This window comes from Rissa tridactyla, chromosome 7 (genome assembly GCF_028500815.1).
Source record: "Rissa tridactyla isolate bRisTri1 chromosome 7, bRisTri1.patW.cur.20221130, whole genome shotgun sequence".
Taxonomy (NCBI): Eukaryota; Metazoa; Chordata; class Aves; order Charadriiformes; family Laridae; genus Rissa; species Rissa tridactyla.
This window is the reverse complement of record NC_071472.1, coordinates 53,661,677-53,679,855: the sequence shown is the minus strand read 5'-3', so window position 1 is coordinate 53,679,855 and position 18,179 is coordinate 53,661,677. Positions and strand designations below refer to the sequence as shown.

The 18,179-nt window shown below is 37.6% G+C and overlaps 1 protein-coding gene across 4 annotated transcripts; it reads right to left on the bottom strand.

Moving 5' to 3' along the window:
- On the bottom strand, nucleotides 1–18,160 carry INPP5K (inositol polyphosphate-5-phosphatase K). 4 transcript variants are annotated; one of them, XM_054209968.1, is made up of 13 exons: nucleotides 18,014–18,160; nucleotides 15,314–15,421; nucleotides 14,517–14,625; nucleotides 11,505–11,621; nucleotides 10,994–11,166; nucleotides 9,382–9,493; nucleotides 8,707–8,816; nucleotides 8,095–8,121; nucleotides 6,173–6,365; nucleotides 5,784–5,921; nucleotides 5,165–5,248; nucleotides 3,813–3,917; nucleotides 1–2,724 (listed from the first exon to the last, which is right to left on the bottom strand). In XM_054209968.1, exons 1-13 carry the CDS (start codon nucleotides 18,052–18,054, stop codon nucleotides 2,626–2,628), a joined length of 1,416 nt encoding a protein of 471 aa, XP_054065943.1. In that variant the 5' UTR covers nucleotides 18,055–18,160; the 3' UTR covers nucleotides 1–2,625. The 4 variants fall into 4 exon arrangements, with proteins under 4 accessions (XP_054065943.1, XP_054065940.1, XP_054065944.1 ...); XM_054209965.1 differs by lacking the exon at nucleotides 18,014–18,160 and adding an exon at nucleotides 15,641–16,864; XM_054209969.1 differs by lacking the exon at nucleotides 8,095–8,121.
- Between the last annotated feature and the right edge of the window lie 19 nt (nucleotides 18,161–18,179).

Genomic DNA, 18,179 nt, shown 5'->3' with positions numbered 1-18,179 from the left:
AACGCTTCACTGCCAGGATTTATTTTAGTGGTACATGAAAAGAAAACACGAGTATAAAAACATTTCCAGTGATTATAACATCCAATTAAAGGTGTTTTAAGAAAGATAAATTTCATCAGAAATTGTATCATTACAGGTCATGGAATAGTTCGAAAAGCTACCATAGGTAACAGTAGTAAACAAAAGTGCTACTGTGTGCATAATACTTAAGAAAGAAGTATACAGTTCTGTGCAGCATCCCACTAACACACAAGCAGATTCAATCACAGCTGCCGTGGGCATTTTCAGCGAAGTCCTGTGGTTCAAAGGATTAGTTTACAAAATGCAGCTTCTATGTCCAGTGATTGAGAGGGTTATCAGCTCTCATACATTAAGGATCTTGAGTTTCTTGCCCATGTAAAGCGGCTGTATGGCTCCCCCTCTGAGCTGCTCATGAACAGCAGATGCACCCTGATTAGAGGAAACTGGATCTTGGTCCACAATAAATCGCCAGCTGTGGTCTGGAATTCAAAGACCACTGTTCTTTGAGCTCTCCACAGACACTCCTTCCATGGAGTATGGCAATACAGTTACACAAGTAAAACCAGAAAGAGTACAACTCAGGAACCGCAAAAGTTCTTTGCAATTCAGTAGGGATTTGTCTGATGCCCTAGTTGCCATGAAAAGTTACATATCTGAAAGGTTTAGTGCAAAACAAACTCTTGTAAGACCGGTACAAATGTGAAAATGTTTCTAATATTGTTTCAAAGTGTAATAAGAATGTACAAACTTTAAACCTCAAGGCAGTTTTAATCCATGCAATGAACACAGTATCCTCTGAACCTGCCCTCACTACTTACAACAGTTCCAACATCAAGCATTAAGCTGAGATATAACTAAAATTTGCAGAGGCTAAGTGTTCTCAAACCCCACACTGCAACTATCTAACCAGTTAACCTATGTTATAGTTTCCACAGTATACAAAGACACCCAGAACGCTGATGATTTCATAAAGTGAATGATATAAACAAGTAATTGCAAAGCAAATGGCATATCAAAGCGTTGACCTTCTATCTCAAAAGAACCCTGAAAAAAGTAAGGCTTTGAGGAAAAAAAAGCAAAAAGGAATCCATTCAGTTCTGAAGCAATATTCCAACATAAACACACCAATATCCTTTGCTTTGCTCGTCCATTTGAACCTAATTTTCTCCTTTCCATCCATAACCAATGTGACAGTGGTGAGTAATTAACTTTACTTACCACACACTGTAGGTAGCTCGACGCTGTGTACCTAGAACATGGGAGACTCGCAAGCGCTCTTTTCCAGCACTGCAGTCTGAGATTCTGTGGAATGTTGGTGCCTCTTCCAATAACATCTCCATTTCCTCATCAAGAAACAAAATAATTTCTGAAGCTAACTACCTTTCAGGTTTTTAAAGGTACATGACCTTTCTTATTCCGTCTCCACCCTCAAGTGCACAGGATCCATTAAGGTCTAAGCACCTCTAGAAAAACAGAAATTTTGCAGACCAATTGCTATAAATTGAAGAGATTTACAATTTTGGTAGCACAGATTATGCCATAAGAAAGAACTTGTTCCATTGAAATTCCCCATTTATAATTCCCGTCATCTTTATAGTAAGCGTAGCAATTATGTGGCAGGATGACAACAGGGAAGTGCTTAAATATGGCTTTGATTTTCTAAATTCTATATAACAACAGGAAACAATCCGGGTTAGTACCATGATCATCAGCTCTTTGCCAACAAGTGCTTTCTGAACCTATGGTCGGCTCACCTATGCTAAAGCATTTCTCCAATAATTTCTTTCAGAAATTGTGTGATCCCGGTTAGCTCTGAGCCAGAGACTAGTATAAAAGTGGTTTTGTTTTACTTTTTTAAATCAGAGGGAGAGATGCAATAGGCAAATTGCTAAATTGTTTTATAAAAGAAGAATTAAAAAAAAGTAAATCAGGAAAAGTGTGTTTTGATAAATGTATCTCAATCTGGAAAAATAAGAAATGGAAAATCCTACAAACAATTACCAGTAAGGCATGAATAAAAGGAATCTACTACCAAGGGAGAATTTACACACTCCAAAGATATTGTTTTCATGTGACTTGTTGCCACATGTGTTTCCCAAAAGGTAATCAGCTTACATTTGAAAGTCAAATAAAGTTTTAAAACAAGCTAACTAGCTGTACCTAATAAATAATTTTTTAAATAACTTAATTTAAACTAAAAATTTGGAAATCAATGATTAAGTGGTTACAGGATAGCAAATCTTGTATCATAAATAAAATATCCTCTACAAAAAAGGAGCAAGCGTAAAAACCTATTACAGATCGCAACTTACTTAGGTTAAATCATTGTATTAGAAATGTTCATCATCTTAAAACATACAGCATTCATTAGGTGCTATTTTTACAGTTCTCATCCAGTGCAAGTGCGTTACTCTCCCCATAACAATAAAAATATCTGTTTCCACAATAAATTATCTTCTATGAGCTTACAAAGTTTCTGAACAATCCTACCTGTCTTACTTGCACTGTCTTACTCCATCTTCTAAGAGTAAAAGCTTATAATCAACTAAGACATAAAGAATCATCTGACTCCTGAATCAGGACCACTAAATGCCCTTTCTGCCTTCAGAACTCATCACGCGACTCCAGATTGTCAGGTTTCTGCATCCAACTGTTCTCTTCCTGCGTCAGATCCTTGTCTATTAATGTTCTGTTAGGCTGAATCTAGAAGAAAGACAGTAGTTAACAAATTAACACATTCAGAAACACTGTGTCGCTCTATCCTATCAATACACCATTATATAAAGATGTCTTACATACTTGCTAGAAACTGAGAAAATTCGAAGTGACATATCTATGCAGCAGTTAGGGAAATTTAAAAAAAAATCTAGTAAAAAACCCACTAAACTAATACCAAAACATTAAGTGTCATGCAAAAAGAAAGGCACGTGGTGTGTTGTATCCACATACAACTGACAATCATGCCGCAGAGTTTGTGGTAGATCTTGCTCAGAGACAACTGAAATACTGGACTTTACAATGTTTCTCACCAATATAGAAAGAAAAATATGAACAGTATCACTGAGATACACCAGCCAGCCCAGTAACTTTCATTACTGTATCCCCTAGGGTAATGGAGTCTCACAGCCATTTAGAAGCCTTCATCCAACAACAATGCAGAACTTCCATTTATTCTACAACACATTAGCACAGTCATGACAGCATGGAAAATTAGGAACAAACAAAATGATTTTGGCAAAACATGCTTGTGTAGAAGCAGCAATGCTCGGTCACTTCAGCTAGTCTGTGCAGTTTAAGCCATCCTTTCAGAAATTAAACGAAGAAGCCTATTAAACAAATAACTTGGAGTTCCAGCTGCCCTGTCTTTCCCAAATTCAAGTGACTAAATTACAGGAAGTGTTTCTGTGCAAATCCACCACAGAATGGAACACAAAGAGTTCACTTACAATCTATCAGAAACTTGGCAGCGTTTAAGTTGATTTGACTTCTCAACTTTACAGAAACTAGAAACTTAACTCACAGAGCCTGAAGTTCCAAAAACGAAAGCTTAGAGAAAGAAACCCGTCTTATACCATTACAACAACGTGTTGCCATAATAGCTACTAAGAGACTTTTAGCATATCAGCAAATTCTTTTATGGGATGTTATCCAGCACCTATCTTTTTTGCAATTACTTCTGCTGCCACCTCCCCCAGGATTAACACAGCTGCACACACCTACATTCAGATGCATATGAAAGCAAAAGAAATAAAAATCACATCAATATTAATCAAAGCTTCCAAATATATTACCTGGAAAGGCTGGCTGATACCAACTATTGACTGCAAATTATTGCTGTAATAACCGAGCAAAAATTCTCCTCCCATATCAGGTATTTCTGCAGCACTCATGTAAACCTGTCAACAAGAATAAGAATAGGCAATGGGTAATTTCCACAGAGAGAGAAACCGACAAAAAAGCAGTCTCTGCCATTCAGGACACCATAAAAATTAGTATTTATTATTTATAAGTTTTTAAACATAAGCTAAAAAGGATGAGGACAGGCACAACTCATGAAACTACCTGAAAACTGAATCAGGGAGGAAAAGCAAATACTCTTCGCTGTGTTATCAAGCCGACTTGGTTCAGCAAGAAGCGAGAAGAAACCCAGAGCTGTTGGTAAGAGAAGGGGCAAGGCCACATAAGCAGCAAGGAGGGAGATGAACCGCCTCCTGGTGGCAATAAGCTGCCACATGGAACAGCACAGCAAACCCACCGCCTCCGTTTTGTACTACTCTAAAGACCCATGATTCCTAAACTGCAGCCCACAGTATCCTGCTAAAACAGCTTCCATAGTGCTTAGATTTCTCAGCTTAGGGATAGGAAACCATGATATCAGAGAAATTTTGAGATTCAAAATATTGACACAATACAATTTGGGCTCTTGTTGCAAACTTGATGCTAACAAAATCTCTAACAAGAAATAACTGCATTCCGTTGTTGGCTGGGAAATCTCATCCATCCTTGCACTCACTGTGTCTCCAAAATTAAATCTGAATTTCTGTTTGCTCAGATGAATATCTCTGGGAACAGATCGCTTGCATTCAAAATAAGTTTTCTTCGTTTGTTTTAAATCACCTTAGGTAATCACTACTAGAAAGCTATGTAACAGACAGCAGTTTTAAAGAGGGACTAAAACACACAACAGCCAAAATGAAGAAAAGTCTTAAGAAACCCTAATCTGTAGCTGTATTAGATACCTGGAACTAACTGCGTTAGTAACATTAGGTACTTACAACTGTAATGAAAATGACACACAATAAATATTTAAGATACATCAAGCAACTTTGAGAATCAGATGGAAAAATGGCCAGTCACTTCAGTGACAGAAATGGACCAAAATACAAAATGACAGTAGTTTTTAATACAGTGAAAAGTCACTACAGGAATAAATTGCTTTTTCATCAATTCCCTTAAGCAATATGATCACACCGGAAGATTAGTAAGAATTAGGAAGAGGGATTTTAAACAATAATATCACTCCCAATCAGCTTCAACTGAGAAAGAGGACACAGAACCCGTAAGAGGAAAGGGATATGGAAAAAACAGACCTTGAATGCCTCTCTATGGGAAACTACATTAGAAAGAAATACAACCGGCTTACTTGTTTACTGTCTTTAGTAGAAGAAATTTCATCATCTTCTACCCAAGCATAAGTAACATAATCATTCACATGCCTGAAAGACACCTGCAAAGGAAGGTGCAAACCATCAGCCTTCTGAAGGAAACGAAAAACATACCACATGGAAAAATCAAAGTTACAAGAGAGATGTTTTACTACTTCACTGAAGTAATTAAAACACTTCATTTTTAGGATCAAAAAATTTTGGGGACAAGCACACATCTTTTGTTTCTGAGAGGGTGCAAGTGCTCTGTTCTCGCACCCTTCCGTTGGCTTCTATTTTTGTTTTTTTCATCGCTGTATAAATCTTTCGATCTGCAGGCACTAGGGGAGGACAATTCCTTTTCACTGCTTCTGCATCATTTTACTTAAATAAATCACCACATTATCTTAGCAGATAATTTAAAGGGTGTGAAAGAGCTCACATACTAGGCAACTAAACTGTCAGCATACAGAAACTAACAGCAATGAAGGACAGTTCACTATTTCATAAAGTTTTGCACTAGCAAGAGTCACAATGTCCCATGACAGAAGACTATCAACTACCTCCTCCAGTCATATTCACCACCTTCATTAAAGAGCCACGATGTGATAACATTACCTTGAAGAGTCCAATCCAGTCCCAAGCACTGCTTGGGAATTCAGGCACTGCAGAATAGCTGATCAGAACATCATGTTCTGCACTCCACTCACCCTCAGGATTCAGCGTGACCAAAGGATCCAACAGAAGCGGCTTCAACTAGACAAAAGAACAGAATTTAAAGTCAGTCAACTCTGTCATTCTTTCAGTTATTCTTTTCAAGTTATTCTCTGCCACACCTGCTGTGGGACTTAACTGAAAGGAAATAACCTGGAAATAATCTGCTGCCTTCACTATGAAGTGAAGTGAATGAAACAGAGATCATGACTTACAAAGTTTAGAAAACCAGCTTCTTTAAGGCAAGACTTAGTAAAGCAAACTTTCTCTTATCAACAGAACTGAGACAGCACCTCAAGCCCAAAAGTTCCCGTAACAGGTTTGTGATCACTGATGCCATAGCTCATGTGACTGATATAGTTATTCAAAGTAACAGAAATTGTCTGTTCTTCTTCAGAGAATTCGCCTTCTTTGGATGCATTCTGGCAGAGATTTTTCACTCTCCAAAGAATTCTATCAGTCCACGCTGGCTTTCTTTTCTTCTCACTGTAAAAGCGTAAGATAAAAGTGAAATGAGAAGAAGAACAGTTGCCAAAAGCTAAGAATACTGTGCAGAATCTACTCAAAGCTGAAAGACTGTCAGATACGTATTAATAAAAGAAGGCAATCACATCCAAGCTTCATTTTACAGCTCTGTTCAATATGCTTTACAACAAAGGTTTTCCTTAATTTGAACTCAGCTCCATTTACCACAAATAAGTTTTATGGGTTTCTGAAAGAGGAGTAAAATGAAGGGGAGAAGGGCATTTCAATGGGTTAGTTGGCTTCATACAGGAAATGATGCTTTCTCCTAAAACACTCCATAAAAACATGCAAGAACGTTGAGATAATATAGCAACTGCCCCAAGCTTCAAATGCATAGCTATTCTGAGAAAAGGGGCATAAACTTAAGGAAGATGTAAGAAGAGTCTGAACGATGTTTGAAATTACTCAAAACATTTGAGAAGACGTTTCTTTTAACAATAAAAACCAGACAAACTTAGGTAGCTTATACTAATCACAGGTGACAAAGCAATGCTTTATTTCAAGTTCCTGTAACTCATACTGGCCTGCATTTCAAGTTTGCAAGCTATTGCTGTCTCATATCAAAAGGTTTTAAAAATTCCATAATCAAGAAAGTTGTGCCTGCAACCTGCAACTGTGCTATACATCAAGCTGTAATCAAATTGAGTTTCCTTTTATACCATATCAATAACAACAGAAGACATGAGCCTTTCGTGGTTCTCTCTGTAGTGGGAGGAAGACTTAACAGCAACTCTCTGTATGGATGTATCACTTCAAATTGAAATGGAGAAAAGATCATACCCTATGAAAGAGGAATTAGAATGGACTGGATTGAATTATAAAAGGTAATGAGCAGGATGTGTAAGGAAAACTGTCAGTTTAATAACTTTGAATATCAAAATCATCATAAATTGGAAATGCCATTTAGTTCAATATTCAATATACTTTCGTTTTACCCCTTCCCACATACAAGTCTGACTCAGCTTTAATAAGGTGGAAAGATTTTAAATGACTAAGGGGTCATATCCCACTTAGTCCAGTAATTATATAAACCGACAGAAATCTTTATGAGCTGCCATATGTCTGCTCTGCTGTGCAAGAAAACACCAAAAGAACAGCTTAAGTTAATACGCTCACTATTTTACAGAAAATGGGATTTTAGATGGGAAAGAAAACCTCAAAATCCACATTGAAAAAGAATCAAAGATAACAAAACACTGTGTCCTTCTCATAAAGCACTTTTCAAGGGTGCTTGCCTTGAGGTCAACTGATCATGCCCCATCCCACCAAAATATCTCTGCTAGCTTTAACTGCAGCAGAACGCACACAGTACGCGTAAGCATACTTTCTGTTCTTTAAACGAGCCAATACAGACTAGCAGGCTGTGAATCATTCTTAGAATGTCTGAGTTTGGATTATTATAAGTATTTTTTGTTAACTGGATTTACTGCTGGTCCCCTTGTATCTCTTCACACTCAATTAGGGAGCAAAATGTCTTTGGATCCAAATGAATAAACTTCCAATATTAAGTGCAACAGCAGAGTAGATAACATTACAGCTTTCAGACAGGTTCAGAAAATCCCTGAAGAAAATCAGCTGTCATCTGATTTTCGAATATTTCACAAAAATCAAATCAAAAGCTCAGTGAGGAGCATTGTTTTGATTCTGAAATATTTACAAATCTATGAAATGCAGAAAGTTCTCTTCTTACTTAAACCAAAACAGGGACTTCCGCTCTCTGGAAGTAAAGAAAAAGATCAGTACAAAATCCCTGTTTTATTCTTCTGTTGAAACATCAGAGTAATACTTAACAATGAACTTTAGCATCAGAGAAAAACTTTGGAAACTTAAGCTACTCCATTTTCAACTTAAAATAATTCATAAAAACACATTTACATTTATTTTCAAATACTGGCAGTATCAAATGAAATGCTTAAACAGAGAAGGAAAATAAAAATTGCAGACAATTACTCTTTCCCTTTTGCTCATTTCTGACAACGAATGAGCACTTTTAGTATTAAAGAACAAAAAAGAAGTGGCTTCTTTTTGCCCTGATTTATTCTGTTAATCTAATCTTTCCAAAAAGAAAGCTGAGCTGTTTCACTACTTCCCTCATGCAATCAGCAGCCACAGGCTTCTTCAGCCAGAAATATCCATTTATTCAGATTTGACCACTGGAGGAGCCTAACAGAATAAATAGCTCAATAGCCTCAGTTAACCAATACATTCAGGAAATTCAGGTTTGCTTACTAAAGCGATATCTAGTCAGGCACCACATTCACTCTAATATTCCATGCCTAAACTCATTTTATTATGCTTTTACCTTGTATCATATACATCCGAATAAAGGTCAAACTTGTAGGTGGGTTTAAACTGCAGAGGACCCTCTATGAAATCCTGAAGAAATGCTTCCTTCTTTTTTGCCATATTTAACTGCAGAAATAAAAAGTAAGTTTTAAAGATTATGTTCAAAAATCAGAGCTTAACGGGCAACTGGGAAAGCAACTGAGAAAGCATCTTCCAAGAAGAATTCAACATCTCGGTCAGTACAACATATTTGGAAAGCTAAGTTCAAAAGTGCCTCTCTGTTACTGCCAGGCCTCTTGACATGATCTGTTTAAAAGTTTTGTAGGAGTTCTACTCAAAACAAATTCCAGAATAAGCTTCTCTTAAAAATAATTATTGGGAGAAGAAAAGAGGAGGAGAAATTAAGGTAAGGAGCAATTCACAAGCCATGAAGTTCAAAGAAAGCTTCGGTCAAACACGAGCACTATAAATGAGTAAGAAACTGAGCAAATGCAGAAAATTTTTGCAATTCATTGGGGTTTATGACTGAGAAGTGACAGAGTGAACAGCTAGATCTGTTCCACCTCATGACTACTCTCAATTTGTGTTAATAGAAATTAGAAACTACGTTTCTAATGTTAACTATGTGTTGTGTTTGCATGCATTAAAAACAAAACAAACAAACCCCCCAAAACAGATTAAAACAACATACCTGGTCCTTTTCCCACAGCAGATTGTAACGCTTGTTATTTATTGATTCTCGGACAAAATGTATGCCATAATCTGCTATCCGGAAGTTTAAATCTCCAAACCAGAAGAGAACACTTAAAAAAAAAAAAGAAAAGAAAAAAACCAAGGAAGATTTATAGGAATCCATTAACGCGAGGGAAGAATTCAAGAGAATATAAGCCATTACGCTAATTAGGTGGTCTAATCACTTATATTACTTAATCTAAACATCTTAAATACAAACATTAAGTAGTTATAGATAAGCTTACACAGTGATAACCTGCTGCTAAACAAAAAGTTTAAGGAAATTGAAATAGTAAATTAAGTCCCTTGCATTCTTGCTGCTTGCTCATTACTGCCTGGGTATTAACTTCTCCTGAGTCTCCTAACGACTTACATCTCTATTAGAGACAGATTTAGAATTAAATTTTAACAGTAGGTAAAATAATTCACAAAATTCATGACCTATACACCAGCTGGTTATGTTAATCCACTAACTCAGAGCTCCGGTTTAGTGCCTTGGGAAAGCAGGGATTCATACTGGGTGTTTTATAGTTATTAGGAAAGAAAGTTATTATTACGAAGCACCGGAATGTATTATCAGCAATGTTTTAAACAACAGGAAATCTGTTTTTTCAAGTAAATTAACTTCTCTTTGAAAATCCCTACTTTCAAGGATTTGTTCAGGGGTGGATACCCCAAACTTGATCTTAGTGAAACAAAACTTTTATTTTAGTTCCATTGGTAATTTCTTCTTAGAAGATGACAGTAGGTGAATTGGTACACGCCCATGCACATAATCAAGAAAATGAAAACGCATTGAATTATCAAACAAGTAATGACTTTGAAACTCATGTGTCATAAATTTTTACCTAATTTTAATTAACTCATTAATAATTAAAGTGATGTTACATATCTATTCCAGATTTATTTGTCCTCGCAGTTTTATGGGTATAAAAAAATTTTTAAAAATTATCAAACTAAAATGTTTTTCTAAACCCTGTTTTAAATGGTTGTTAACCATCTTTAGATTCCAGCACATGAAAACAACAGAATATAGAAATAATTCGTGCAGAATTAAGGAATAGGAGCTCAATTAGTGGTCCAAAACAGGTTTGGTTTGGCTTGCTGCTTTTTTTTGGTGAGACACCCGAGCAGAGTGTAATTCATATAGCCACAGAAATCATTAGTCAAGGTTTTAAAGGCTGAGAGGCCTTCAGCCAGACTCTAAAATTTCAACAGGAATAAAACCAGCCTAAAACATAACACAAATCTCCTCAAAAAAGGGAGGAAGATAAACATTTAACACTGATCTATAGGATTTTTGGTACAGATGGACTCTCCAGCACAGGACATGTGCAGTACATACACTAACAAATTCAATGTAATTCGAGACTGGAAGAGAACAGTCTTGCAAAATACACCTCCATCTTTCAGGTTACCTTTTCCTCCCAGGACTCAGGGTCAAGGCTGAAAAAAAGGTATTCAAAATAAAAACGATGGATGAAACCTCCAAACCCCATACTCTTCAGTGCAGGAGTTTATCACATAACAGATAAAAACAATACAGACAGAACAGGGTCTGAACAACTCACTCATGATCCAAGGTACTTGGAATATTCTCTCCTTCAAACTGCATTTCCAGAATTTTCTCAAAGTCGTCCAATCGCTGCTCTGTATTCTCCATGTGAGCTGGCAAGTGGCAGTTCATGAAACAAATTGTGTGACCATAGAGGGACATGCGAACGGTGACTCCTCCTTTGTTCCCCTGGTATGGAAGATGAACAACATTCTCTGAAACTACAGCCAACACCTGCAAACGTAACTAATAACACCACCTATAAATTTTAAAAACTTGCAATTTAGATTTAAATGAATTAAATTTCTTCCTACATAAGTTGTTGTATATCAGCTAACAAACTGGTAAAATTACGGTTTGTGTTGCACATTTGCATACAAAGTTCAAACAAGCGAGTCTCACTGCTTCTCAGTTTAATAATTTTTAAGTAAACCATATATCCTCTCTCCCACTATGAAACCATTCAGAGGCACGCAGCACCATAAGCATAAGTAACCAAGGCAATCAAGTCTCAGATACTTCCTTACCCAGTAGCCATACAGGCCTGTGCGTGTGTAGTGGGTATGAATGTCCCGTATGAAGGGAAGGTGGACATGCTTCACAAAGACCAGAAGTAGTAATCCCTGCATGCGAACAGAGGAGAGCTGGAAGAGATACAAAAGAGGGCATGGTCATTTCCAGGGAGGCATTAGGAATTCCTTGGGTCTACTTCATAGGAGCTTTTAGGTGAGAAACGCCATAGGAGAAGTCATGCAATTAGTTCACCAAGCCTGGCTTCAATATTGTGACAAAGTAAATGTAAACACATTTCAGTGCTGTAAAGAATATATTCCTACGGTAGACTTGCTTATGAACAATGTTGATGAATCTCTCAACTCATTAACATTAGCTGTAACACTGCATTGCAAATATGAAGTTGACCTCAAAACATGCATATTCACCCAAACATCTTTAGAGACCTTTCTTCTGCCTCACCAGCCTCTTGCCTCTACCTTTAAGCATCCTGTTCACGAAGAACCAAATCCTTGATTTCTCACTTATAACCTTAATAGTGAACACCTACAAGTCCTCCAATAGGAGCAAGTTTTTCAAACTGTAACATCCTTCAGCACATGACTAATCCTTCTAAATGCCACTAAAATGCCTAAAAAGCACAGCAGTTAGTCCTAGGCATTTGCAAAAACAATGAGCTGCAAACAGTAGTAACTCTTATCTGCAATGCCTGTAAAAACTGCTTTACTGAACACTTCCAAAGCAAAGATGCTTAGGCAGCACGTAAGACACTGTTTAACCTTTAAGACACTGGGGTTTTTTTGTGGTTTGGGTTTTTTTTTCGTGTGGAAATAATCTAACAAAGACGTTCTTAATTAAAAATTTATGAACTTTACAATGATCCTGGCATGAGAGACAAAATTCATTTTAAGTATTTGTTTTAATGATTCAATAAAATACAGACATTGAAATACATTAATTGTAGTTCAATTTTATGCTGGATGAGCTTACAAGAAAGACTACATTAGAATAAAACCTGATATTAAGAATAACGCTGAATATAAAACTGCAAACTCAGCCCAACATGTAAAACAGAATTCCTTCTTTCTTTGCCTCCACATCTACACAATTAAATGATTTCAGAATACATGTTAAAGATTTCGTTGTCCTTGAACCCAACAAAATACCAAGCAACGTACTGAAATGATGGATCTCAATTACTGGTTGATGCCTAAATATTTCTATCTGATCAGATATGTGGTGTAACCAGTATTCTCCTTTCCATAATTACCTTATTCATGAGATACCAAGATCTTTCAGTCCCTTTATTATTTGCTACATTTCTTGCTGCTGTGGGCCAGTCCCGAGACATTTCTCAAGATCCATATGAAACCTCTTCTCTCTGTAGGTCCTGAACATAAAACACAATGGATCCCTCCTCTGCTGGAACTAGCACTAGTCCCACCAACGCCAAATCAAGCAAAGACCTTTCATAGAGGGGACATGATTCTGTTTATGGTGAAAGAATTGACTGACTCCAGCCAACCTAACACTCTGAAAACGTTATCTGTTATCTAAAGGACAGAATGCCCCAAAGATGACAACTACCCCTCCACACCCAACCTTGTCACAGGTCAGCAAAGAAGGGGTCACTGTTCCTCTCCTCCTCAGCCAACTTCCCAGATAAGTCCTAGCACAAGTTCTCCTCACTGCCTGTTTTGATTTTGACCTGGCCTGACAGTCCCCTCTTATTATTAGAGCTAATCAAGTCCTGCTGAAATCCATTAGGTGGCAGCATCCATTCACTGCTGTGTCCAAAGTGCCACATTTATAAATTAGAATTCAAAATCAACCATGCATACCATTAGGAATTCTTTTTAACTGTCTGTATACAAGGCCTGAATGTCAGCCCACAGCCAAACTTTGAATGTTTATCAGCAATGACTTACACTAGAATGAACAATGTTTTTTCCCTTTTTATAATTCCCAATGAGTCCTTTGTTTTGTTTAATTACAGTTAAAAGAATGGCACAACTACTAAGTCTGATTAGCATGCAGATAATAAAATAATCTCAGAAAAATCACCCTGAAATAATGCTTGATTCAGAAAACCAATACAACATTCAAAAGGCTTTTAATATCTCTCTGTTAGAGAAATTCAGGATATCCTCCTATGTTTACTGTTTGCATTTTTAAAATAGCTAGTACTTTAGCTGATCTTATGCCCCAGATATTACCAAAAATCTTGTTTAAAAAAGCCATACAGTGTTCTAGGTCTTCAATCAAAAACAAAGTCCTCAAAAATATATATATATAACCAGTAAAATTCTGGTTTACATACATGCAATTTATTTTCACCTGCAAACAAGTTGGAAAAACAAAAAAAGAAACCTTACCAATCTTAATGAAAATCACTGCCATTGCTTGGGATATTTATAGCGCAAGCAGGTACTTAAGCAGACTACATTAGAAGCATCACAATATAGTTCCCCAATATTGCACAGAGCAAAAAATTTTTCTACAAACAAGAGAGAGATAAAGATATTGTGGCCACAAGAAACATGCTCTTGGCTGTAAGTTTACATCACATTTCATTTTAAATAACCCTTATTACTCTGTTCCTTGAGAATGTATTCTTATTATGACAGGAGTATTTTTCTATTCATGCAGCACTTACACAGGCGATTGTCACTATATCTGAACAACTTCTTTCTGTTTGTCATCTAAGCTGCAAAAGCATCAAAACTGCCCAACTATTTCAAATGAGAAATGAAAAAAAAAACGTATGCCCGATTTTTACTGCTAAAATTAAGGATGTTATTATTAATATAGAAAAATTTAAATTTCCTTTATCAACAAACCAGGAAAACACAAGCATGATGAAGAATCACTTCTAACATACGGGTACCTATGGAAGTGACTGACACCTGCAAAAAAACACCATCAACTTATCTTTTAGAGAAAGTTTGAGGGAAAAAAAATCTGAATGGAGCTGGACAAGGCATTTTCCTTCACTGCTGTGACACTTAAGAGATGTAAACAATTACCTTGATATATCCCAATGGAGACAATACAGCCATGAAAAAAATGCTCCATGGATCATCAAATGCCAAGTCAGACAGAAAATTTGTGATTCTTGAGTTCACCTCCTGTAAGCTGAATAAATCAAGATTACTCACACTGTTATCACCTGGTTTTGACAGAATTCATATAACCTTTTCAGAACACAGACCACAACATCCTAACAGACCCCTCTCAGCAAAAGTCAGAAATTTCTTTCTGTTCAGTTTCTCATTTACAAGCAGCTTAACCCATCCGCAGGTCTAACACACCTATATATATACCTGATTTATATACACACCTATTTATACACTTGAAGACAGAGTTTAAGACAATGCTAGACTCAAGATATGTGATGACAAATAACCTGTCAGGTCTTTAAAATTTCAAGAAAGTTTGGAAAACATGATGGCAGATTGTGCCTAATAAGCTTGCACTAATTTCTTTAAAACATGCTGAATTTTGGATAACTTTCATATCAAAATGATTATGCCTCTATGTGCCAACAAAGAAAACAGCAGCCAAAAACTTTATGTGTGTTTAGAAAAAAGATATTCTGTATTTTCTCACAAAACAACAGGAGAAGGAGAGAAGATTCTCTTGCTATAAATCATCTCTGTTCTATGTCACTAACTCTAGTCTTCATCTTCTGTTAGCAATAATGTTAAATCACCTCCTAGGCAGTGATTTACATAGCACAGTCCTCCTGTAACAGACAGTAAGCTGTTGAGACTTATCAGTTTTGCAATAAACTTACAAAGCAAGTTCTCTAACATATACTTACCCTATAACATACATATCCATAGTTGGGCCCAGTGAATTGAGCTGAAGTAAACTAGTGACATCAGGAGGTGGAGAAGCTGTGCCCACATTCCAGGTAACTAAGTGTAGTCTACAAACAAACAAAAAAATCACACAAAACCAATGATAAAATTGAAACGTGAACAGGTAACCGACCCTAAGAGCACCTGATTTCCCCACAGATTTTCTATCTACAGAAAACAAAGATTTTCTGTCCCTTTTCATCAATCAGAAATTTAGTTATTAGCTAGCATTAAGGAAAAAACCCAAACCCAACAACATAAAAACAAGCAACTAGAGGGAATAAAACCTGAATTCTTGCCACTTATCCTTCAGCTTTTTCCCCCAGATAAGGAAAGCTTCATCTAGAGTGCGAGACACTTCTTCATGAATTTCATCATCCGAGCTGATGTCCTCTACACAAGCCATAAGCTGGGCTACTCGTTGACGGAGCTGCAAGCGGCCACTGGACCCTGTGCTGCTGAAACTTGCAGAACGGCTGCGGAAGTTGTGCAGGTTTTCTAAATCATTTAGGGAGAGGGCTGCTGAATCTTGAAATGCATCTTTGCTACTGAAGGATGCCATTTGCTCAAAAGAAAAGAATAACTCTGAAGGACTAGCCCATTAAAATCTTAAGCATAAAAGAAATAGACGGCTAAGGGTCTTCCAGATCAAGTTTTCACTCACGTGAAATTCAGCATTGCTTCTAACGCAAAAGGACAAATGCAGATGCAGCAACACTGAAAAAAACTGTAGCAGTACCACCACACTGAAGGGGTTGTTACAAAAGCTGCAATCACACCCTACCTCACACAGTGAATTGTTTCTTCATAATAGATTTAATGTGGTTAATTCTATAAGCTCAAGATTTAAAAGAATTTAGTGTTGATTTGAATGAATCATGTGCCTCTATCTGTAGGCTAGTAGAAATATAATCTCCAGCTCTCAAACATACAAATAGACAGTTCTGACCAAAACCAAGCAAATCTACTGCTCCTCTCGAGCACGGTCAGAAACATTCGTGTGCCACAGGACTCGTCTATTATTTTTTATAAGACGGTAATTTCAATATCAGAGTTTCTAAAAAGGGATTCACTTTACCATTAGTCTCATTACACGTCAGACAGACTTGAAAAATAAGCTGTTAATTTCCCATCCGTCTTAGGGTCCTATAAGGACCCTATAAACACTGATAGTTAAATAGTGAATCCCACCAATACATCCATTATTAGGGCCGTTTTTTATCCCCCAATCAACTGCCTGCTCAAGGTGACACACAACGTACGTGGAAAAGATGGAAAGTGACCTTGCATACCAGACTAATCCGGTAATCCATAACTTCTCTCACCAATAGTTTCTCTCTATAAGACTACACTGAAGTCAGCCAAAAGCTATTCTACAACAAATTCCTAGGGAAAAGAAAAAAAAAAAATCTATGTATGCTGCAGATCTAATTTTGCCATCAGAGATGTATCACTAGGGAACTCTCTCCAGTTACTAATTTCATAAGACAATTATCTGATTAAACAAAACTGAAGTAATACTGAAGTCATCAGACATTACTGACAGGAACTGAATTCCTCAAAGTGCCCAGTATACACACTACTGATAACACAGGAAAGCCTGCAGTGCTAGAATGCACACCAAAAGAAAAAAAATAATTGTAAAATTTTCAAGAACATGCTTAATAATTCAATTTCACTGTAGGTTACGTCTGCAGGAAAAACTTCATAGTGAGGAATGTACACACATCTGCAAAGCAAATAGTCTACAGCATTATACAGTCCCAAATGTTTACCGATGTTCCTGACTACTTCATAAGGCCGTACAAGCACCGCTCACAGCAGGGAGGGCAGACCAGAGCGATACCAGTTTTCATCTGGTGCCACAAAGACAGCCTTCAAAGGGAGGAGGATACCGCTCAAACTACCCTGGAAGCCTTCTGTACCGCTAGAGTACAGCCTCAAGCTTCCCACAAACACATTCCTAAATACAAGCAAGCTACTGAAGACATTATTTAGTGTCACCGATTCCTGAAATGATTCGACATCAGAGAATTTTTTAAGCTCATGGTGTTTATAATACTGCATTAAGATGACTATTAAGATCTTTAATAAAATATTCGTTTTCCTTTTTTTTTTTTTTTTTTTAATTTCCCTGTTACAGACAGCTACTCAACGACCCTTTAAGCGGACTTCTCTCGTGAACCAAGCCCACAGCGAGGGACACCACAACCCATCACCACAGAAGACACAACGTGAAGACACAATGTAAAAACACCATAAAAGCAGAAGCCAACGGTTTTTTCAAGCTCCTTCCTCCTCACGACAAGTGGGGAATTTGAGGCACCAGATACATTAATACCAAGCGCAGTAGATCTCGCCCTCATTAAAGGCAATAAGTAGGTCTCGGGGAAGTCCCAACGCGGCAAACAATACACAGTAAGCCTCCCTGAAACGCCTCCAGTACCGACGCTTTCAAAACAGAAAATCAGCTTTTCTTCTCTATTCCGTGTGACTACGTAACATCGCCAATTAGTCTAACTCCCCGTTAATAAGCAGAAACACAAGTTTCGCTAATTCCCACCTCATTACGCAACGACTTAGCTAGTTTTACTCCCGTACCGGCCAAAGCCGCCCCTCAGACCTGCGCCTCACCCCGAGCCGCCCCCGCGACCGCTCACCTCAGCTCCCTCACGGCGCCGCGCTCCGCCGCAGGCTCCATCTCCCCACCGGGGCTCCAGTCGGGGACGGCGGAGGGGACGGAGGGGAAGGGACAGCCCGGCCCGCGGCCTCCTCGCTCCCCTCAGCGGCGACACGCCCGCTGCCGCCAGCGCCCCGCGCCCATTG